This window comes from Macaca mulatta, chromosome 2 (assembly GCF_049350105.2).
Source record: "Macaca mulatta isolate MMU2019108-1 chromosome 2, T2T-MMU8v2.0, whole genome shotgun sequence".
NCBI lineage: Eukaryota > Metazoa > Chordata > Mammalia > Primates > Cercopithecidae > Macaca > Macaca mulatta.
Genome location: NC_133407.1, coordinates 170,737,307 through 170,762,064, shown reverse-complemented (window position 1 = coordinate 170,762,064; position 24,758 = coordinate 170,737,307). Strand labels below are relative to the sequence as shown.

At 37.5% G+C, this 24,758-nt stretch overlaps 1 protein-coding gene across 7 annotated transcripts in view; it reads right to left on the bottom strand.

Annotated features, from left to right (window-relative positions):
- The window catches only part of CD200R1 (CD200 receptor 1), a 35,851-nt gene that overhangs the window by 1,406 nt on the left and 9,687 nt on the right, over positions 1-24,758 (bottom strand). For 2 of the 7 annotated variants that reach the window (NM_001318177.1, XM_077990740.1), the window contains 6 exon segments: positions 399-444; positions 990-1,098; positions 4,731-4,982; positions 5,105-5,422; positions 6,919-6,984; positions 11,996-12,064. In NM_001318177.1, the coding sequence (NP_001305106.1) occupies positions 399-444; positions 990-1,098; positions 4,731-4,982; positions 5,105-5,422; positions 6,919-6,984; positions 11,996-12,064 (860 nt within the window). 7 annotated transcript variants of the gene reach the window in all.

Genomic DNA, 24,758 nt, shown 5'->3' with positions numbered 1-24,758 from the left:
GACTTAGTAAGCTACTTACAATAAGAGATTAAGGAGCAGGATATGTTTTAAGTTTGTGTAAGAGAAACATAATGATAGTATTGAAAAGGAAAAGTCAGGAATTAGAGATGCTTTCAAATTGGTGACAAGAAACACCAATTCATTTTCTCTAAAGATTACAGTCCAAAGGAGACAAGCATCATGTGTATTAGGATATAGTTCATGAAGTGAAAATGTGGATCTAGAGTGATGTATAAATAGTATTTGATAATTAACAAAGTAATCACACATATAAGCATTGTAAATCAGAATTGTTTTAGTTTTTCAACTGAAACACTAATACTGATACAAACTACAGATTATGTTGCTAGATTTTCAGACTATTGGCTTAAGTTTGCAATTACTCTTTTTTATCTTACCTCCTCAACAACTGAAGTAGATTCTGTTTTATTCAAATTATATTTTCTACAAAAATAAAATAAATTGAAGTGAATGGAGGAAACATCATTGTTTAGATTGAAAATGGGAAAATAAGACAGTATACTATTGACAATTGTGGTTAATTTTGATAGAAGCCATAATAAATCAGAAAGAAACCACTAGAAATAAGTGAAGAATACTGCTCGTGGTTAATATCCCCAAATAAGAATATTCTGGATTTTGAAAAACTGAAATTATGCAATAGAAGCTTGATGCAATTGAATGCATGTAACAACTCCTCTTTGTTGCATAAAGGAATTGTAATTATTTACCCAAATGTAAAAATTAACATGCATTTTCTCTCCCAAGATCCTGCCCTAAATGGCCTAATTTTCCATGCTTCTGTGCCAAATCAACCTAGCAAAGTCTCTCTCATCATTCAAAGTAGTCCAAGTCTAACACCTTCAAGATTTGATTATGGGACATTTGATGTTAACATCCTAATATACCCAATACAATCAATTCCATATTTCTGACTCTTTTCTAGCCTAATAAAGCTGAAGAAGAAGAAAACATTCATCAGTCAATACCTGCAGCCACTGATTTTCAATAACCAAATGAATCCCACGATGGTCAAAATAATAATAGTAAGGATGACATATGGCATATATAATTTTGCTGATTTTTTGGCACCTGGAACTATAGACAGAAAAATATATGGCTCAAATGTGGTACAATCCGAATAATGTACTATCTGATTATTCAGTGTTAAAAAGAAATGAGCTATCAAACCATAAAAAGACATGGAGGAATTTCAAATGTATATTACTAAGTGAAACATGCCAATCTGGAAAGGTTACATATTATATGATTCCAATTGTAAGACATTATGGAAAAGACAAAACTAGGGAATAGTCAATAAATTATTGATTATCTGGTGGTGAGAAAGGAGGGAGGAATAGGAAGAGCAAGGAGGATCGTGTAGGACAATAAAGCTGTTCTGTATAATACTATACTGGTGGATACATGTCATTACACGTTTGTCCAAACCCATGGAATGTACAACACCAAGAATGAACTCTAATGTAAAGTATGGACTTTACTGGGTGGTAATGTTGTATCAGTGGAGGTTCAACAATTCGAATAAACGTAACAGTCTGGCACAGGTGTAGGTGGGAGAGGTTGGGCATGGGCAAAAGCAGGGGATTTATGGGAAATTTCTGTACTTCCACTCAATTTTGCTGTGAACCTAAAACTGCTCTAAAACTTAATCTCTACTAAGAATAAAGTTATCTATATTTATATCCATATCTATCTATCTATATAGATGGTTTCATGATGTCTCACAGTACATGAAATTCATATCTGTAATTTCATTTTCAACACTTCTGACCCATTAATAGTTTGAGAATTATTAAAATAAAACTGCTTTTTCAATACAGACTCCAGAGTTTTCAGCAAGACATCACCTTATATCAGGATTGTGTTGCTTTAAAGATTGATTAGTGGTGAATTCCTACCACTCTGTAATAGTAGAGTGTTCCTCTCCTCCAACTAAATGGGCAGTTGTAAGGAAGATACTTGGAAAAGTAACTCTAATTCTGAAGTCATCTTTCTCCCAGGGCATTGAAACTAAAATGAATACATAGCAGGAACTTTATTTATTAGCTGCTGACAGTAATACAAAACTCTATCTGACAAGTGTGCAAGTCAACAAAGGAACTGTCAGCCTGAGAGGCAATGATTTGCAAACTATGCTTCTGGTGTTGCATGAATATAGCTCAGGGGCAGCAGAAGGAGATGAAGTGGAGACTGAGCAGGCTGGCATCTGGTCCTTCCACTTCCCTTCCACAGTTGATGTTTTTAAATACTGAATTTCTCCATATGTTATATGAAAGTGAAATGTTTGGTTTCACTGTTTAGAACAACATTTTTTAAAACCCTTGCTTTCACACTACTAAGCTCTCTCTCATTGAATGTGTACTAGCAGAGGCTAAAGATCCACCATGCGAGAAAGACATCAAGGAGATCCCTGCACTACATAGGAATTTGAATGAGAAGTTCCCTTCAATTCTGAGACACTATAAATCTGACATCATATTGTAATATGAAACAGTGATATTTCATACATAACCGAGGCACAACTGCTCTTTTCAGTAAATACCGCTAAACTCAAAAATCCCCACACATATGACTTAAATGTTAGATATAAAAAAACGGTGGTTTCAACACATGAGATTTTCTCTTCTCCCTCATTAAAACTTGCTAAAATGTTAGTAAAAAGAATGTTTTAAGTGTAGATCTGCAAAGACAAAGAGAAGAGGGATGAAGACAAGAACAGATGAAAGATTTCAAACTGTTTTTAAGTGAGAAATGAATAGAAAACTGACTAATGATTTACAACATAGAATAAATACAAACCTTAGTACACACAAAACTCCAGGAAAACTCTAGAGTAGGAAGCATCAAATATAGAAAAACAAGTATGTGGAGGGGTGAAGTGTGGGGCTAAAAGTTGAGATCTTCTTTGAAAGTTTGTCTTGAGAACAGGTAGATTCTGTTGTCTCCCGCCCCATCTTATGTAGCACACATTTCCCAGCCGGCAGAAAAAGGGGAGATTAGCAGATTGACCTAGAGAAGATGACCTGGAGAGACTCCAAAGTCAAGCATCCAGACATCAGGGAGGGTGAGAATGAAATACCAGACTGAAGAGAGATATAAAGGAAAGTCTGATTCTCAACAGTGGCACACTCACATGCACACTCACACACATACACACACTGCTCCCTCCCTTCCCAAACACTGGTAGTCAGGCTTATCTCTCCAAGGCCAGAAACTCTGAGTTAATTTCTGCAGAGCCTGAACAGCCCCAGAGAAAAGGCCTTCAGATACATAACAAATCTCTAGTTATTAAAAATCACTTAGCTCCTTTTCACTGTGCTGAAGCTAACTTGTTGACAAATCCAACCATTAACTAGTAGAGCTTCCAGGTAGCTCATTAGTACTCACTTCAAAATGAATCCATACCCAAGGATTACCAAAGAGTTAAGAAAAGTCTCACGTATGAAAGAAAGAGTTAAAAACAAACAAATGTATAGAAGACGGAAGAAACTCAGATTAAATAGACATAGGCTAAGTAGAGGATTGAGGCGATGAGAGTGTCCAGGACAATAGCTGTACAGCAGATCTAGAGGCCAATCAGGAGAGATCAGACCAAGCACATATAAAAAACTCAAGAAGGAATGACTTTGAGAAAAAAATAGAACTAACAGATTACCTAATAAATCTGACCATGTGGAAAATATATTACTAAGGAGTTCTCTAGTTTTGTCAATAGGCTTAGTGATAGCTCACAATAGGTACATACGTTCTTAAGGAAACAAAAAAGGTAAAGCACTTATGAAGTCCAAGAAAAAAAGTCATTTGAAAGTGAAAGCATGAGTGTATTTCTTGATATTTAAGCACTTAACAGTACTTAAATATTCAAATTAATGGGAACATAGGCTATTTAATGAAAAACTGTATTACCTCAATTGAAGTTTGAAGGAAAGGAAGAAGGTAATGTGAAATCCTCATCTACCACAAGTAGTTGAGATTACATAATGTCTAAATTTGATACAGTAGGAAATAGTAGTATGAGCATGTTGTATAAAAATGGCACTAATTACTAGAAGAAACACTGTAAAATTTGAAAGTACTTACCTCAGGGGAGTTTAATGGAGATGGCAATTGGGTTGGAAAGACAGGGGTAGGGCTAATGTTTTTCATGAAGCCTTACAGAACAATTGCATTTTAAATATGTTTGTTGATATTCAATAGTTTTTAAATAACAAGAAATGAGAGTAGGATGAGAGCAGAGAGTAAATAAACTAAACAGTGATTAAATGAACCATAGATGTTGTTATAAGACATTTAAGAAATTCAGTGATGAAAAGTCCAGAAAACAAAATTACACCAAACTAAAAATTCATAAAAGCAACTTATGAGTGAATGTATCTTTCTAATGAAACCATAATTACATGCTTCAAAGTATACTTTATCTTTCAATAAGCCATAAGTATTATTTTTAAAAGTATACTACTCATGCCAATTAACTACTAGCATAGAAGTGAACATTACTAACAGAATTAAGCTGCATTCTGAAAAAGGACTTTTTACAACAAATGTCTGTACTATTCTCCTAAACACATCTCTTTATTTTGATCAGGGAAGAGATAAAAATGAACAGTGGAGAGAGCATCCTCAAATAAAATGTATTTGCACACTTTTTTTTCTTAACTCCTTTAAAAGAATGGAAAAAAATCAAAAATAAAACTAAAAGAATTACTGACCAGGAAGTAGCTCTATGTACAGACTCTTGTTGCCAGTCAAATGGGAGACATGGCAGGTCACGGTAGACACATTGTGGCCTTCCCAGTGGCATGTACTCTTAACAGTCACTGTGCCATTGCCCCAGTACTCTTGCTCAGTAGGGGCACAATCCCCCGCTGGGATCCAGGAGATCTGCGCAGCTGGCTTCCCTGCAACTGCCTTGCATACTGCAGTTCTATTCCTGCTTTCAAACAGGGTCACTTCAGGTGTAACTGCAGAGAGGAAAGGGGAAAAATGCTTCAGTTTTCACATAAAGTGTATGGAATTCAAAGAGATATTTGTTTCAGTCACAAATCGGGTGATGTGAAATACCACAATACATGATGCTCCTTACCTAGCACTTGGAGGTGATATCCACGATGGAAATTCCCATCAGGAGTTGCCATTATGCATCTGTAATACCCGTCATGAGTGATGGCCACTGGGTGAATCTGAAGGTCTGAATTCTGATCAGGTGTGGAGACCCAGGTTATTCTCTCATCAGTACAGTTGGTTTCCTTGGTCTCATTTGTGTCTTTCCTGTAGGTTTTTGTGCAGGAAGGCTGGCCTCTTAGGATTATTTCCCATGTTATTACGATCAAATTTCTGAACTCAATAGGAGGGCAACAAAGCACAGCATTTCTAGCCATCTGTATAGGCCATGAAATGTTAACTGGACGCATACATGAAAAGAGAATGATAAAAGAAAAGCTTGATAAAGAACTTCATGTATTACATCTATCCACAACATATGAAGTTACACTAGAACATAACTTTGCTGGTGATCTTATTCCAAAAATACTAGATCTTCATAAACAATTAAAATTCTCAAAATATAAATAATATATGGAACCCAATCTAGAGATTAACCAATTTTCTCCTGTATTATGTATCATTAGAAATATTATATATAATAAAGTATTTTTGATATTAATTCAGAAGTTTTAATATCTAGAAACAAAGAGAATTGTAATTAGTGATGCGGCTGTCTCCTCCTCAGCTTTGGTGAGAACAAAAAAGTCTACTCCAAGGTTTTTGTTTCAGACAAACATAAATGTAGTATGTATTAATATATAGTGCTTTCTTTTAAAGTAACTAATATGGCATTTGGGTTGAACTAGCTAGAAATTTTTTTAAGTTCTTTTTTTTTTTTAAGAATCACAAAGTCAGTGAAATCTTTAAAAAAAACAAAAACTATTATTCCACCAGTTGAGCCATCCCATAAAAATGAAAAATGATAATGCCTAGTGATAAGAGATGCTTAGAAATATTTATTTCTTGTGAAAATGTAGTGTGATATATAATTTTAAAAAAAGATTTATTTTCCTTTAGACATTTTTTATAAAAAATATTTTATTGCAAATTTATGACATTATCAAATGTAGCCTTTGGATGAGTTTTCATTCCTTCCTATTTAGTCACACATATACTTGCAGATAGTTCAGATGTGAACTTAGCTCACAGATTTTATTTCTGTATATTCAACCCAGTTATCAACAATAAAGGCGTAAGTTGATCCCTGTTGTCCATCATTTAAAGGAAAAATTAAGCCCTGCATCCTACAAGCATCTTCCAACATAGAACCTCACGCATCCCAAAAATTCACACAATGTGTCAGTGACTTTGTGAGGGTTTGCTGAGAGGTGATTAGTCCACCAAAGTATTTGTCACTACTCACTTGTAACAAAGGTGAGTGTCAGTGATTTCATCACTATAGCATAAGCAGAATCAGCTATAGAGGGGCAAACCTTTATGTGGATGAAGGATGTTTTTGCTAAACCCTGCATTTGATATCTCTGCTATCCTGTTTTGGTGTCACCTGTCTCTTATGTGGTTTGTACTCTAGCCCTTGCATTTCATAGCCAATTAATAAGTACATAACTAGATGAAGAAAGCAGTAATACTTTAACATAGATCTGAAAGGTAGTTAAATCCATGCTCCTTCCGCCACTCTACGTTAGCAAAGGTTCAGAGACAAGCAAGAACATGGCTTGTCTGGAGAACAACTAGAGGTTGGGTCATTCAGGATGCCTCATACCACAGTTCTCAGATCACCAAGTTCTTCAAGTAGTCATAAGGCTGGCTTCCAGTCAGGTCATTAGCTAATATTTCTAAGAAAGTTCAACTTTCCATCCCTCAGTGCTGGCCACTAGTAAGGAAGCATATTACCTTCTGCGAGTACTTTTGAGTGGTTCTGTGTAATCTGTTTTTCATCCATACATAAACTGTTTGAAGCTAGAAAATATTTAGAGAAGAATAAATGAAATCAATTTTATGTACTCAGAGTGGAAGCCAGTATCTCTCCATAAAGTCTTATTCAACATGATAGGCAATCAGTTCACCATAATTAAAATTACACAAAAATCATTGTAAAACAGAAATTAGAAGTCATGCCATCATTAGGGGACAAAATGTGTTAATATCTTGAAAATTATAAGTGGTTAATCAATAACTTCTCTTTCATGATACACCTGGTTTTGAACTATTTTGAAAAAGGTAAACCTGCCTCTACTGCATCCTTCTTCCTCAGCCAGGGAGATTAGTCCATGTGAGCATCTCACTGAGCTGGTCGAATTATATCCCTTTCTTCAGCTACGAGTTCCCAATCAAAGTTATTTGGTCCAATGTTGGGCACCTCACCCAGGTGAATACAGCAGTGCCCTTTCTCAAGAATTTTAGAAGCAAAACTGAGAAGGGTCCGTCCATCTCTGTTCCTTTCTCATTTTTTTCTACGTATTAGAGTGCAAACGGAAAAATATAGAAGAAGCAGATGTCAGCAAGATGACTGACTGGAGGCCCTGGTGCACATCTCCACGAAAAGAAAGCAATAAAAAGACAGCTAAGATTCTACTGGAGTATCAAAGGGAGAGTGCGGGAGTGCAGAAAAGGAGTGGAGAGGTGCCTGTGGTCATCAGAAGCTCAGGAAGGAAGCATAAAAGCACCCTGCCTCTGGCACCCTCCTCCCACATCCTCTTCCTGGACTGCTCCAGGCTCAGGAGGGACTTCCTCTTGCAGGGAAAACATAAGCAGAAGAACCCCACCAGCCCCTATAGCTACCAAAAAGAGTTACTTCAAGAGAATTTCACAGTCCTCACAAGCCCTGAGCCTAGTTTGGAGTGCTACCAGGAATTCACACGGCTGCATTCCTCCAGATAAGGGGCACAATGTATGCACCTGCTACCTCCCACCCACCCTCTGTGAGCCAAGCTGCGGCAGCAAGGGGCCATCATGGACTAGAGCCACTTTTGAAGTACACCCTGTCCTGGGGACAAATAGCCACTGTACCACTCCAGCCCACCAGCCGGCTATACCTTTGCTGCATGGAGCCTGGGCTCAGGATTGGCTGTGACTCTGGTCCTGCACAGTAGGTAAACCAATCCCCTCTCCCCACACTTCCAGCCGGAGAAACAGTCTGGCAGTCCTACCCAGGACAAACCTGCCATTGAGCTGACCAAACCACTGCATGCCCTCTGAGAGGACCCAGCAGCTGACATAACCCTAGGCCAGCTGAGTGTACATGCATCCTCGCCCAGGGTCTGAGAAACAGTCCTGTGCCTCCTCCCCAACAAACATGCCCACAGACGTGTCTCCCGGCCTCCCCAGCAGCCCCATGCCCTCACTCAAGGCCTGAGAAATAGCCCTGCGAGCCCTCCACATGGCAGACACACCTCCGGGACTAATCAGCAGCCCCATACCCACACTCGGGATCTGGGAAACTGTCAAGGGTGTCGCTCCCAGAGGACACACCCCCAGACCTACACATCGGTTCCATACCCACAATCAGGGCCTGAGAAACAGCAGGGCAGATCCACTCCCAGGGGACATCCCCCTACGCCAGCCCAGCAGTCACAAGATCACACCCAGGTCCTGAGAAACAGCCCCACGAGCTCGCTGTTGGCAAACATAACCCCAGGCCTTCCAAGGGGCCCCGTGCCTGTAACCAGAGCCTAAGAAACAACCCAGTGGATCCACCACTAGTGGAAACTCAGCCAGGCCAGCTGAGTGTCTGCATGCTCATGTCCTGGGCCTGAAAAACAGACGAGGGGCCCCTACCCTGAACACAACCCTAGATTGACAGATGGTGTATTCACACCCAGGATCTGAGAAACAACTCAGCAGGCATGCCCCTGGTGGACATACCTATAGAGCAGCGGAGCAGCGGGGGACCTGTGCCCAGAGCCTGAGAAATAACCCGGTGGCCCACTCGCAGCAGACATTCCCCCCAGACTGGCTGAGGGGCTGCCCACCCACTCCAGAACCTAAGAAACAGCCCAGTGGGTTCACTCCTGGCAGACATGCCCTGAGGATAGCCAAGCAACCATGTGCTTGTGCCCTTGGCCAGAATAAGAGCCCCATAGTCCCAAACCCAGCAAGCCAGATGCCAAGTGGAGCAACCCACCATGAGCACACAAGCACCCATGACCTGAAAAGCAGGCTGGCAAACCAACTCCCAGCAAAGCTGTGCCACTGCTGCCACAAACTCTCACCACCTAGGTCATAGGGATGCTTGCGAACATCACTAGAATGGGTTACATATGAATAAGCTTTTTCTTAAGAAGCCCACACCATAAAATTAGAAGAGGCGACAGTTGCACTAGATATGTAGGTATCAACATAGAAACACATCAAACATGAAAAAGCAAGAAAATATGGAATACTATTCAGCCATAAAAAATGAAATCTTGTCATTCACAGCAACATGGATGGAACCGGAGGATATTATGTTGAGTGGAATAAGCCAAGAACAAAAAGCCAAACATCACATGTTCTCATTCTATGCAGAAGCTTAAAAAAAGTTGGTCTCATAGAAGTAAAAGGCAGAACACAGGCTTCTATAGACTACAAAGGGTAGGGGAAAGCGGGGAATACAGGAAATTTCTTGAAGGGCACAAAATTATAGCTATGTAGGATGAACAAGTTCTATTGTTTTATAGTATTGTAGGATGACTATAGTTCACAATAATATATCACATATTTTCAAAGAGCTAGAAGAGGATATTGAATGGTGCCAACACAAAGAAATAATGTTTGAAGTGAAGGATATGCCAGTTACCATGATTCCATTACTACAAATTGTATGTATCAAAATATTACTACGTACCTCATAAATATGTGCAAGTATTATGTGTCAGTTAAAATTAATATAAATAAGGAAATAAAGCAGAAGCAGGAGAGGAACAGAGATGAGAGTCCTCATCTAGTTCAACTTTCTACTTCCATAATTTCTGAGACCAACATGCATTCCTTCCCTTGAGCTCTGTAGAATTTTTTACAATCACAATAGTTTTAACTTATTTCAAATTTTGTTTTTGAAAAGTTGCTATATTGTAGCTTAAAAAATGAAAAAAATAAGAAATACTTTAAATAATAATGACTAAGAATTTTCTCCAAATTAATGTCAGACACTAAACCATAGATCCAAGAAACTCAGAGAATGCCAAGCAGAATAAATGCCAAAAATAACCTACATCTAGATGTATTATTTTCAAATTACAGAAAATCAAATGTAAAGAAATACTTCAGAAAGAAGCCAGAGGGGAAGAACACCTTACCTACCAAGAAGCAAAGAAAATAATTATAACCTGTATTTTTTAAATCATCGCTAGATTACTTATAATACCTAATACAATGCCTGTATATCACTACATCCTGTGGATTCAATGTAGTAAGGCAAATCCAAGTTTTGTTTTTTGGAACTTTGTGGATTTTTTTCCAAGTATTTCCAATCCATGATTGGTTAGATCCACAGATTTGAAACCCATGGATACAGAGGGCCAACTCTATTTGTAAAAGACATAGCCGATAAAAGACTTTTATCCAAAACACACAAAGAACTCTTAAAACTCGGCAATGTGCAAGCAAACAACCAGATTAAAAAACAGGTCAAAAATCTTAACAGACACTTTACCAAAGAAGATATATATGGAAAATGTATATATTTATGGAAAATAAGCATACAAAAAGATGCTCTACATCATATGTCATCAGAGAAAGGCAAATTAAAACAACAGTGAGAACCACTACACACCAAAGGCGAGGAGTGGAGCAACAGGAGCTTTCATTAATTGGTAGCAGGAATGCAGAGTGATACATCTACTTTGAAAGACAGTTTGGCAGTTTCTCACAAAACTAAGCAATCTCCTACCATGCAATCCAACAATCATGCTTTTTGTATTTATCCTAAGAGTTGAAAACTTACATCCATACAAAAACCTGTGCATGGGTGCTAATTGCAGCTTTTTTTCATAACTGCCAAAACTTGGAAGCAGCCAAGATGTCTTTTACCAGGCAAAGAAACAAACTGTGGTATAGTCAAACAATGGAATATTATTCAGGACTTTAAAAAAAAGAGCCATTAAGACATGGAAAGTCATGAGGGACACTTAAATGCATATTATTAAGTGGAAAAAAGCCAGTCTGAAAATGCTGCATACTATAACATTCCAATTACATGACACCCTGGAAAAGACAAAATTATGGAGACAGTCTATCAGGATTGCCTGGGGTTAGCAGGCAGGGAAGGATGAATAGGTAGGATTTTTAGGTCAATAAAATTACTCTGTAAAATGTTATCATGGTGGAGACATGTCGTCATGCATTTGCCTGAAAACATTCATATTCAACACTAAGAGTGACCCCTAATGCAAACTTTGGACTTTTATAACGGGATAATGATGATGTTTCAATGTAGGTTCATTAACTGAAACAAATGTACCACTCTAGTCGGGTATGTTAATAATGGGGGAGGCTTTGCATGTGTCAGGGCAGAGTTATACGGGAAATCTCTGTACTTTCTCTGTACTCAATCTCGGTACTCAATTGTGCTATGATCCTAAAACTTCTCTAAAAAAATAAAGTCTATTAACTTTTCTTTTCTGTTTCAATGTTAATTATAATGGCAAACAAAAATTTTGGAGACAGTAGGGTTGAGAGAGGATATAGAAAATAAATCATTAACATTTACCTGCTTATTAAAAAGTGCTATGGGATAATAATCTAGGTTTCAAAAGTTGAATAACAAATTTTTTGAATAGGCCATGGTTTTGTTTAGTGATCCCATTCTTAAAATAGGTACTAAATAAGCATAGAAATAATTTCAGAATGAAAATTTCATCAACACTCTTAAATATAATATCATTTAGATAATACAGATAATGCATGAGACAATTCAAGATCCTGAAATGTAAAACTTATATGGACATCAAGCACTCCCCTACTAGAATTATTAATAAAAGATGGACATTACCTAAAGTATGATTCTCCTTGCTAGTTTGCAGCATTAATGAGTTGTTTGATTGAGCAGCACCCTCCGCTTCTGAATATATGCATTTTGAAAAAGACATCGGGGGAGAGAGAAACATGCATTAATAGATCTGACTCCTAGTTAAAGTCATATTTTTTCACATTCTTCAGACTATTTTTGTATTGCAGTTACCAATGAATATCTAAATTATGACAGCCAAGCAAAAGTCTTGGCAAAATTTGTCCCAGTATAAACTTTTGACTTGCTCTTCCTGACTCTGGCATAGTCCTGCTTTAAGCCCAGAGTGCCCATCACTACCCGCCCCCCGCTCTTGCTTTATATTCAAGTCTTCTTCCAGGCTTATATGCATTTAGTCTATCTCTGAGTGTGGAAGAAATTATTTTACTATCTTTTACAGGCTTTTCAAGCACCAATGAGGAGGTAAAAATAGTTTAGTGGGGACTATTGATTGGATGCTGGTATGGAACAAAAGGATTTTCCTGAGCATTGTTGAAATCACATCATAGAATCTATGATGGGAAAAAGGTCCCGAACCTTTTTGGCACCAGGGACCCATTTTGAGGAAGATAATTTTTCCATGGACAAGGGAGAAGGGAGCATGATGGTTCTCGGATGAAACTGTTTCACCTCAGATCATCAGGCATTAGTTCAATTGTCATAAGGAATGCATAACCTAGATTCCTGGCATGCACAGTTCACAATAGGGTTCATGCTCCTGTGAGAATCTAATGCCTCCAACTGATTTGACAAGAGGTGGAGCTCAGGCCGCAATTCTCACTCACCTGCTGCTCACCCACTGCTGTGCAGCCCAGTCCCTAACAGGCCAAGGACTGGTACCAGTCTGCAGCCCCGGGGTTGGAGACCCGTGATATAGATAATGGCCTATTAAGTTGACATTTCTGTAAGGCAAGCTCTTAGTGAGAGCTGGTAGTACACATCTTTTTAAGCAGCAATTATTGGCAAAGTACTCTGCTAGCACAGAGACATCATAATAAACAATACTCCCTTTTCTCCAAGAGCTTAAGATCCAGGAGAGGCAGCAGCTAGGGAAACAATTACAATGCAAAGTTTTCAGTGCAATGATCGAAGCTGCATGTGATGTACAGAAGTTTAAAAGAAGAGATGTTTAAATTCTAGGAAAACAGGAGTAAGAGATTAGGCATGCTTTCCTATAATAAGTAATTTTTTAGCTGGATCTAAGTACATAAGGAGTTTTCCAAGAAGACAGAAGGGAAAATGCAAACAAAAATAACGGCATTTAAAGGAGGTACAAAGCCAAATACAAATTTACAAGAGTTATAAATAGCTTAGTATTGCCATGAAGTGAGAAAATCTGGATGTATAATTGGAGTTGAGGCTGGATATTGGCAGGCTCTAACTGTGCAAGGCACAAAGCTCCTAGAATGTGTTCATAAGGAAAAGATACACTTGTAGCTTATCTACAGTGAGTGTATCTGACTAGCAAAGAGACACATTTTGGAGTAAAATGTAATGCTCAGTGTTTCTCTGGAAAAAGTTTGAATCTAATGCCCCTTTCAGCTGCCATTTTCTTTAACAAACTGTTCTTTCAAGATAATTTATTGAATGAGTATAATAGGAATAGATTTTGGGTAATTTGCCTATGTTCTTTATTTCCATCTCTCTATAACTAGCAGATATTATTATTCTCATTTTACGGATAAAGAAATGTAGATTAAGTGATTAAGCAATTTGACCAAGACTTCCTGACTAGTAAGTTGCTTCAGTTACCCAATTATGAATCTTAGTGCAAGTAAGCCTTACTGCTATGAGTAGAAATCAAGGGTTAGAGCCTAAGAAATATGCTAGGATAGATACACAACCCAAATTAACCCAAATTGAAGTGAGTTTAAGCCATGTTATTGCAAGAGCACTGAGAGACAAACTTTTAAAAAAGCAGATCAAATGGCAAGTCCATAAAATCATGATTACAAAGGCACCTGGACACAGACATTATGAATTCTAGATCTGAATGGGAATAGTTAAGTTACGGAAGAGACAACTGTCAGAATTCATGGGCTTAGAACAGTGGCTTGCTCAGCTCCCTGGTATATGGCTGGATGAAGCTGGATTAAAAATAAAGGTCAACCCAAACCTGTAGCAAACTGGACTAAACATATGGACAGAGATTTTATGGAAAAAGAAGTGAAAATGTCTCTTAGTCATATGAAAAGATATTCCACATCAGTCATGGGAAGAGGAATCCGAATTAAAAGTATTTGGAAATACCCTTTCTCATCTATAACTGGCAAAATCCAAAAGCTTGACAATATACACTGTTGGGTGAGGTTGTGGAGAGATAGGTATGTCTGTATGTTGGTATTGTTCAATTTTATAGTGAGGAAGAAAGAAGATATAGATGTAAAATAAGTAAGTTTAATACAAAAATTAGCCAGGCGTGGTAGCAGGCGCCTGTAATCCCGGCTACTTGGGAGGCTGAGGCAGAGAATTGCTTGAACCCAGGAGGCAGAGGTTGCAGTAAGCTGAGATCGAGCCACTGCACTCCAGCCTGGGCAACAGAATGAGACTCTGTCAAACAAACAAAACGAAAAAAAAAGAAAAAAAGAAAAAAAATCCCTCAGTCCTAAATTTTAATGGAAAGTATCAGTATCAACTTAAGATGTATTTTTCTTTCAAAATACCTATTTCTTATCTGCTGCTAAGTTGGGGGGGGTAATTCATTACATAGTTATAAACAACCAATAAAGCTATCATCCACATTGACCTAATTCATATTTTTAGAACACTAACCCAGCATCTGCAGAATACAGTCTTTGCAAGTGCACATCGTATGTTCACTGAGTTTAACTACATTCTTTGCCACAAGTCTCAAAAACTTTAAAAAAACTAAAGTCATACAAAAGATGTCCTCCAACTGAAACAGAATTAAATTAGAAATCAATTACAATGAGATTTTTAAGAAAATACCAAATATTTAGAAATCAAACACATTCCTAAGCAACCCTTTGCTCAAAGAAGAGATTCATAAAGAAATTATTTTTCACTGGATAGTAATGAAAATACAACATGCCAAAATTTGAAATAAGCAGCTAACACAGTGGTTTTAGGAAAAGTAATACCTTTAGGTGCGAATTTTAAAGGAAGAAAAGTGTAAAATTTGCCCACGGATGCAAGAAACAAAAGAGAGAAAAGACAGTAAGAAATCTAAGAGCAGAAATCAATAAAATAGGAAACAAGTAATGCAAAGAATTAAGGAAATCAAAAGCTGCTTCTTTAAAAAGATCATCAACGTTTATAAATCAACAACTAGATTGATCAAGAAAAAAAATGAACACAAATCTCTAATATCAGGAAGGAAAGAAGGGTCATTCATATAGATTTACATTCGTGAAAGGAAAAATGAGGAAATATTATTAACAATATTATGCTAAACAAATACAGTAATAGTTGAAATGGACAAATTCTTTGAAGACAAAGCTTTTGACACTTAAGAATAAAAAAACTGAAAAGCCTTATATTTTTAAAATACTGAATTTGTTGATAAAAAGCCTTCTATCAAATTGGCTACACTGACAAATGTAAGCAAACATGTAAGAAAAAAATAATACTAATTTTACACCAAATCCTTTTAGAAAATCAAGGAGAGAACACTTTCTAACCCATTTTATGAAGGCAGAATTAACTATATATCAAAACTATATAAACACATTACAAATTAAAAAACAATAACTGGCAACACTTACAAATGATACAAATTTTTCACAAAATATTAACAAATCAAATCTTGCACTATGTAAGAAGTAAAATATTAGGCATAGAATTTTCAGAGATGCACTTTAACAGTTTTTCTTCTCTTCCTAGAACTAAATGAACTTAATAAAGTAATAACATAAAATACTAATAATACTTTAAAACAATTACATTTTTCGATACTAGCACAAAAAATTGGAAAATGAAATTTTTTAAATGTTTACAATAATGCAAAAAAATACCTAGGAAAAAAAGGTAATAAAAGTTGTGTAAGACCTGTATAATGAAAACTATAAAATATTGCTGAGATGAATTAGATAAACCCTATATAATAGAAAGTCCCAATATTATTAAGATGTCAGTTCTCCTCAAGAACAGTCTCAATCAAAATGTGGTAGTCTTTTCTGTGTAAATTGAGAAGATAATTATAAAATTCATATATGAATGCAAACCTAGAATAGCCAAGCTGCTTATTTAAAAAGAACAACAACAGAAAAAGAGAGAGAGAAAAAAATCTACTTAAGTTTAAGCTTAACTCTGAAGCTGCAGTAATCAAAACAATCTGGTCTTGGCTAAAAGATAATCACATATATCAGTGGAATATAATACATAATCCAGAAATAGACACACACATATATACTTTCTTGACTTTTATCTCTTTGGGTAAATTTATCAATTTATCTCTTTGTATTTTATTTTCTGTAGCTATTAAAAATGGGATTTTCTTTACTTTTTTCTCAGATAGTTCACTGTTAGTGTATAGAAAAGCTACTAATTTTTAATGTTGATTTTGTATCCTGCAATTTTACTAAATTCATTTTTTAGTTCTAAGAATTTTTCGTGGAGTCTTTGAGTTTTCCATATATAAGATCATGTTGTCTGCAAACAGAAATGATTTGACTACTTTTTTTTTTTTTTTTTTTAGACAGAGTTTTGCTCTGTCGCCCAGGACGGAGGGCAATGGTGCAATCTCGGCTCACTGCAAGCTCCGCCTCCTGGGTTCACGACATTCTCCTGCCTCAGCCTCCCGAGTAGCTGGGACTACAGGCACCCACCACTATGCCCGGCCAATTTTTTGTATTTTTAGTAGAGACAGGGTTTCACCGTGTTAGCCAGGATGGTCTCGATCTCCTGACCTTGTGATTTGCCCACCTCGGCCTCCCAAAGTGCTGGGATTACAGGCGTGAGCCACCACGCCCGGCCAACTTCTATATTTTCTATCTGGATCCCTTTATTTATTTCTCTTGCCTAATTCCTCCAGCTAGAACTTCCAGCATTATGAGGAAATATTAACAACTTTATGCTCCCAGTACCACGTTGAATGGAAGTGGCAAGAGTGGGCATTCTTGTCTTGCTTCTGATCTTAGAGGAAAGGTTTTCCATTGTTCCCCATAAAGTGTGATGTTAGCTGTGAGTTTTTCATGTATAATCATTACTGTACTGGAGTACTTTCCTTCTATACCTAATTTCTTGAGAATTTTTATTATGAAAGGATGTTGAATTTTTTAAAGGCTTTTTTGCATCTATGGAAATGATCATCTGGTTTCTGTTCTTCATTCTGTTCACGTGATGTATCATGTTTATTGGTTTGTGTCTATTGATCCTTACATCCCTGGGATGGAAGTCCAATTGATCATGATGAATGGTCTTTTTAATCTGCTATTTATTTTGGCTTGCTAGCATCTTGTTAAAGATTTTCTGCATTTATGTTTACCAGGGATATTGGCCTGTAGTTTTCTTTTTATCTAGTGTCCTTGTCTTATTTGGGTGTGAGGGTAATTCTGGCCTCGTAAAATGACTTTGGAAGTATTCCTTCCTCTTCAATTTTTGGAAGAATGAAAAGAATTAGTATTCTTCTTTATATGTTTGGTAGAATTCAGCAGTGAAGCCAACAGCTCCTGGACTTCTCTCTGATGGATGATTTTTTATTACTGATTTAATCTCTTTACTTATTACTGGGCTGTTCAATTTTTTTATTTCTTCATAATTCAACTGTGGGAGGTTGTATATGTCCAGGAATTTATCCGTTTCTCCTAGCTTATCCAATTTGTTGGCATATAATTGTGTTTATAACAGTCTCTTGTGATCCTTTGTATTTCTATGGTATCAGTTGTAATGTCTCCTTTTTCATTCTCATTTTATTGATATGAGTCTCTCTTTTTTTCTTAATTTATCAGCTACAGGTTTGTTGATTTTATTTATCATTTTTAAAAGCAACTCATTTCATTAATTTTTTTCTATAGTTTTTCTAGTCTGTATTTTATTTATTGATGTGCTGATATTTATTCTTTGCTTCCTTTTACTAATTTTGGGTTCAGTTTGTTCATGTTTTTCTGGTTCCTTACGTTCAACATTCGGTTGTTTATTTGAGATTTTTCTTCTTTCTTAATGTAGGCATTTATTGCTATAAATCTTCCTCTTATAGCTGCTTTTGCTGTATCCCATAGGTCTCAGTATGTTGTATTTCCATTTTCATTTGTCTCAAGAAATGTTCTTAATTTCTCTTTTAATTTTATTAGCCAATTGGTTGTTCAGGAGTATATTGTTTGATTTCCATGTATTTGTGAAGTTCCTCCTGTTACTGATTTCAGGTTTTATATCATTACGGTTGGAGCGGATACTTGATATGATACCAATTTTCTTAAATTTGTTAAAACTTGCTTTGTGCCTGTGATATTGTAAAATATACATTTGGGTTTTGACCCTGTTTCCTGACACAGAACTCCTAAAATCTTTAAAGTCTCCAAAATGATGTCTTTTGCGTATGCTTATTAGTTGACTGGTGGTTAGTACTTCAGGATCGTGGCTGGTCACTGGGAAGACCAAAGCATGACAAGAGGGTTGACTTTCAGCCCCACCCTTCAACCTCTGGGGAGGGTAAAGGTGCTGACAGTTATGTTGATCACCAGTGGCCAATGGCTAATAAATTATGCTTATCTAATGACCTCCATAAAAACCCAAAGGACTGGGTTCAGAGAGTTTCCAGATAGCTAAACATATGGAGGTTACTAGAAGGTGGCATACCTGGAAAGAGCATGGAAATTCTGCACCCCTTCCCACATGCCTTGCCCTATGCACTTTTTCATCTGTATCCTTTGTAATATCTTTTATAATAAACTAGTAAATATAAGTAAGTGTTTCGCTGAGTTCTGTGAGCCGTTCTAGAAAATTAATCGAACCCAAGGAGGGGGTCATGGGAATCCAGACTTATAGCCAGCCAGTCAGAAGCACAGGCAAAATAACCTGAGGCTTGGGATCTGATCTTTCCTTCAAGTAAATAGCATCAGAATTGAATGGAATCAGGATACAACCAGCGGGTGTCCACTGCAGAATTCATTGCTTGGTGTGTAGAAACAAACAAACAAACTTTTGGTCACAGAATTCATCAGTGTTAATTGTTATGGTGTGAGAGCAAAGCAAAAACAATTTGAGTTGTTTTTCCACTCACAAAGTGGTCTAACATATGATCTATCTTAGAGAATGTTTCATGTGTGGTTGAGAAAAATGTGAATTCTGCAGCTGAAGGATGGTGATGTTTCAGAAAGGAGATAATGAAAAACAGCATCAGAAACATTAGGTTTTCACACACATAACATTAGAATACGCTTCTACACAAATAAACACAAAACTAAATACAAAGATATTTCACACTGAAAATAATGTTTTTTAAAAAATTATGTCTAAGTCAAAATCATCAGTAGAAGGAAGAATGCTTTCGTGATTTTACTACTAGCGAAACCTCTTACTCACTTTGAGCACCAGAAGTTTCCTTTCCCAAATCATCATCGTCCTATGCCTGAGCAAGCATATACACCCACACATAGAAACAGGCATGACGCTGCAAACCCACACTTCATGGAGGTTTCCTCCAGTGAAAAAAAAAAAAGGGCTCTCAGAAACAGCACATGATTTTCTTGTCATGTTAAGCAGTTTTTATTTAATGTAAAATGCTGTGCTCTGCATGCCCTACTCTCTAAAAAAACTTAGAGATAGACATTTCTGAAACATCACCGTTCCTGTTAAAAACCCCTAATTCGGTAACTATTACTAATCAAAAGAGAGCGAGTATTATGCCATACTTAAATGGTTAACATTGTTGCTAATACTCATGTACTATTTCTAATGTATGGAGATGGAAAATAAAAAAGATGTTCTGCCCTTTCCTTCAGTTGCAGGTCTTCTGGAGGAATACAAACAGGTAAGTTAGGAGTCTGATAAATGAACTTCAAACTGAAACTCAACTTGGGGCAAAACTGTGGACTAACTAATGTGGTTATGACTTTATCAGGAAACTATATTAGCTGCAAAAGAGAATAGTGTATAATGGTTTATTTTGACATTTCTATGGACATTTCTTTATAGGACTTGGGGTCTCTATGCTGGTACTGAGCTAAGTAAAATTCATTCTAATTGCTTATTATAAACTTTACTGTTATTTAAATTTTAATGAATTTACTACAGTACTTGTTGGAAGGAAGAACAATTAAGATAATATGCTGTGAGACATGTGAGGGAGAATGTTTTCATTTGAAAACCATGTTGTATTTCATACTGTTACAATGGCAAACATTAATTTTCCAGGAAATTCATACTAAAAGTTTCTGTGTTCTACTGACAGTACTTCAAAAATTAGAACACAAAATTAATATACATTGAAATCTAAAAATACCATGGCATTTTGCTTGAGGAAACCAAATAAAATTATTTCACTCTACATTTGGTGAGTCAAGCTTTTAACCCTTGAAGTCTATTTTCTTTCAAACTTAAACAAGTCTTGAAGTTCCAAAGTTTCTTTCAAACTTCAATAAATCTTCAAAGTTATTATAACGAATGTAGAGATGAACCACTACGAATTATGCATGGATTAAGCATTAAACAATTTCTAATGGCTTGAAAATATGACTTTTACTTCTTCCTTTCTTGCTTCTTTCTTGGATCTTTTTAGATAACTAAATGAATTATATCCTCTCATTTTCCCTTCAGCAAAACATGTACTATCATTTTTGGTTTTGGGAGTATTTTTTTGAGGCAATTACTGTCACAAACTCCAAAACTAGTTAATGAAGACAAACATATTCCCTAACCTAAGGCAGATGTTGTACAAATGTATATCACTGATCATAAAGGACAACATGTTCAATGGATATGTAGACATTGAATACATATGCATATTAACATATGCAAAGATATGTACTAGGATACTAATTCTAGCATTGTTTTCCAAAAACTCTGAAAACAGTTTTGAAATTGTAGTTTAAAAAAACTGAAAACAACCAAAAAGTTTATCTGTAGGGGCCTAATTAAATGTTATCAAATAATATATAAGAGCTTTGAAAACCACAAAATATCATTAAATTGTCATTTTTGAATGTTTATAAATGAAGATGCAGTGCTAAGTACTTTACCTGCATCATTGGACTTAATCCTTATTGCCACCCCAGACACTAGGTCAGGGATTATAGGTAAAATCTCCAAATTTTATTATTAATTGGCAGCTAGTTTTTTTAAAAAAAATTACACACTCAGCTAAAAGTGTCTGCAAACCCATGGGCTGCCAAACAGCAGTCTCTGATGTTAGAGAAAAGGCCAAAACTAGAGCCTTGCAAACATTTATAATTAGAGATCTCTTGGAGGCATTGCACTTAACAAAAACAATGAAGAAAAGTAGGATGTAAATGCAGTGCCATAAAGCCGAGTGATATGGTTTGGCTGTGTCCCCACCCAAATCTCATCTTGAATTCCCATGTGTTGTGGGAGGGACCTAGTAGGAAGTATTTGAATCATGGGGGCAGGTCTTTCCCATGCTGTTCTCATGATAGTGAATAAGTCTCACAAGATCTGATGGTTATAAAGACAGGAGTTTCCCTGCACAAGCTCTCTTCTCTTGCCTGCTGCCATGTAAGATGTGCCTTTCACCTTCCACCATTATTGTGAGGCCTTCCCAGTCACATAGAACTGTAAGTCCATTAAAACTCTTTCTTTCGTAAATTGCCTGGTCTCAGGTATGTCTTTATCAGCAGTGTGATAACAGACTAATACAGCAAATTGGTACCAGAAAAGTGGGGCACTGCTGAAAAGATACCCCAAAATGGCAAACCGACTTTGGAACTGAGTAGCAGGTAGAGGTTGGAAGAGTTTGGAGGGCTCAGAAGAAGATAGGAAAATGCGGGAAAGTTAGGAACACCCTAGAGATTTGTTGAATGGCTTTGGCCAAAATGCTGATAATGATATGGACAATGAAATCCAGGCTGAGGTGGTCTCAGATGGGGATGAGGACCTTGCTGGGACCTGGAGCAAAGGTAACTCTTGTTATGTTTTAGCAAAGATGCTGGCAGTATTTTTCCCCTGCCCTAGAGATTTGTGAAACTTTAAACTTGAGAGAGATGATTTAGGGTATCTGGTAGAAGAAACTTCTAAGCAGCAACATATTCAAGATGTGACTTGGGTGCTGTTAAAGGCATTCAGCTTTATAAGTGAAGCAGAGCACAAAAGTTCAGAAAATTTGCAGCCTGACAGTGTCATAGAAAAAAAAAATCCCATTTTCTGAGGAGAAATTCAAGCCAGCTGCAGAAATTTGTATAGGTAACAAGGAGCTGAATGTTAATCCCCAAGACAAGGTGGAAAATGTCTCCTGGGCATGTCAGAGGTCTTCACAGCAGCCCCTCCCATCACAGGCCTGGAGGGTAAGGAGAAAAAAATGGTTCTGTGGCCAGGTCCAGGATCCCCATGCTGTGTGCAGCCTAGAGACTTGGCCCCTTGTGTTCCAACTGCTCCAGCCACAGCTGAAAGGGGCCAACATACAGCTCAGGCCATGGCTTCAGATGGTGCAAGCCTCAAGCTGTAGCAGCTTTCATGTGGTGTTGAGCCTGCCAGTGCATGGAAGTCAAGAGTTGGGGTTTGGGAACCTCCACCTAGATTTCAGGGGATGTATGGTAATGCCTGGACGTCCAGGCAGAAGTTTGCTGCAGTGGCAGGACTCTCATGGAGAACCTCTGCTAGGGCAGTATGGAAGGGAAATGTGGGGTTGGAGCCCCCACACAGAGACCCTACTGAGGCACTGCCTAGTGGAGCTGTGAGAAGAGGGCCACTGCACTCTAGACCCCATAATGGTAGATCCATTGACAGCTTTCACTCTGCCCCTGGAAAGGCCACAGACACTCAACACCAGCTCATGAAAGCAGCTGGGAGGGTGACTGTACCCTGAAAAGCCACAGGGACAGAGCTGCCCAAGACCATGGGGACCCACCTCTTGCATCAGCATGACCTGGATGAGAGACATGGAATCAAAGGAGATCATTTTGGAGCTTTAAGATTTGACTGCCTTGCTGAATTTTGGACTTGCATGGTGCCTGTAGCCCCTTTGTTTTGACCAATTTCTCCCATTTGGAATGACTGTATTTACACAATGCCTGTACCCCCATGGTATCTAGGAAGTAACTAACCTGCTTTTGATTTTACAGGCTCATAGGTGGAAGAGACTTGCCTTGTCCCTGATGAGACTAAACTGTGGACTTTTGAGTTAATGCTGAAATGAGTTAAGACTTTGGGGAACTGTTGGGAAGGGATGATTGATTTTGAAATGTGAGGACATGAAATTTGGGAGGGTCCAGGGGCAGAATGATATGGTTTGGCTGTGTCCCCACCCAAATCTCATCTTAAATTCCCACATGTTGTGGGAGGGACCCAGTGGGAGGTATTTGAATCATGGTGGCAGGTCTTTCCCATGCTGTTCTTGTGATAGTGAATCAGTCTCATGAGATCTGATGGTTTTAAAAATGGGAGTTTCCCTGCACAAGCTCTATTCTCTTGTCTGCAGCCATGTGAGATGTGCCTTTCACCTTCCACCACTATTATGAGGCCTTCCCAGCCACATAGAATTATAAGTCCATTAAACCTCTTTTTTTTGTAAATTGCCCAGTCTCAGGTATGTCTTTATCAGCAGTGTGAAAACAGACTAATAAACCAAGTAAAGAAGAGGTTTCAAGACAGGAACAATCAAGAATAAAACATATGCAGAACAGTCTTAACCTAAGAATTAAGAAGCTTTATCATTTGGTAACAAAAAGGTCATCAGTGACCTTAAGATCTGAAAGAGAGTAAGTTTAACGAAGAAGTACAACAGACACGTGAAAAAATGCTCATCATCACTAGCCATCAGAGAAATGCAAATCAAAACCACAATGAGATACCATCTCACACCATTTAGAATGGCGATCGTTAAAAAGTCAGGAACAACAGGTGCGGGAGAGGATGTGGAGAAATAGGAATGCTTTTACACTGTTGGTGGGACTCCAAACTAGTTCAACCATTGTGGAAGACAGTGTGGCAATTCCTCAAGGATCTAGAACTAGAAATAGCATTTGACCCAGCCATCTCATCACTGGGTATATACCCAAAGGATTATAAATCATGCTGCTATAAAGACACATGCACAGGTATGTTTATTGCAACACTATTCACAATAGCAAAGACTTGGAACCAACCCAAATGTCCATCAATGACAGACTGGATTAAGAAAATGTGGCACATATACATTCTGTGCATGGAATACTATGCAGCCATAAAAAAGGATGAGTTCATGTCCTTTGTAGGGACATGGATGTAGCTGGAAACCATCATTCTCAGCAAACTATCGCAAGAACAGAAAACCAAACACCACATGTTCTCACTCATAGGTAGGAATTGCACAATAAGAACACTTGGACACAGGAAGGGGAATGTCACACACTAGGGTCTGTTATGGGGTGGGGGGAGGGGGGAGGGATAGCATTAGGAGATATGCCTAATGTAAATGATGAGTTAATGGGTGCAGCACACCAACATGGCACATGTATACATATGTAACAAACCTGCACATTGTGCACATGTACCCTAGAACATCAAGTATAACAAGGAAAAAAAAAAAAAAGAAGTACAAGTGGAAACCAGATTGAAAGGGGCTGATCAGAGTTAATGGAGTCAACAAATGTAGACTTAGTCTTTCAAGAATGCTGACCTTGAAAGAATGGGAGAAATG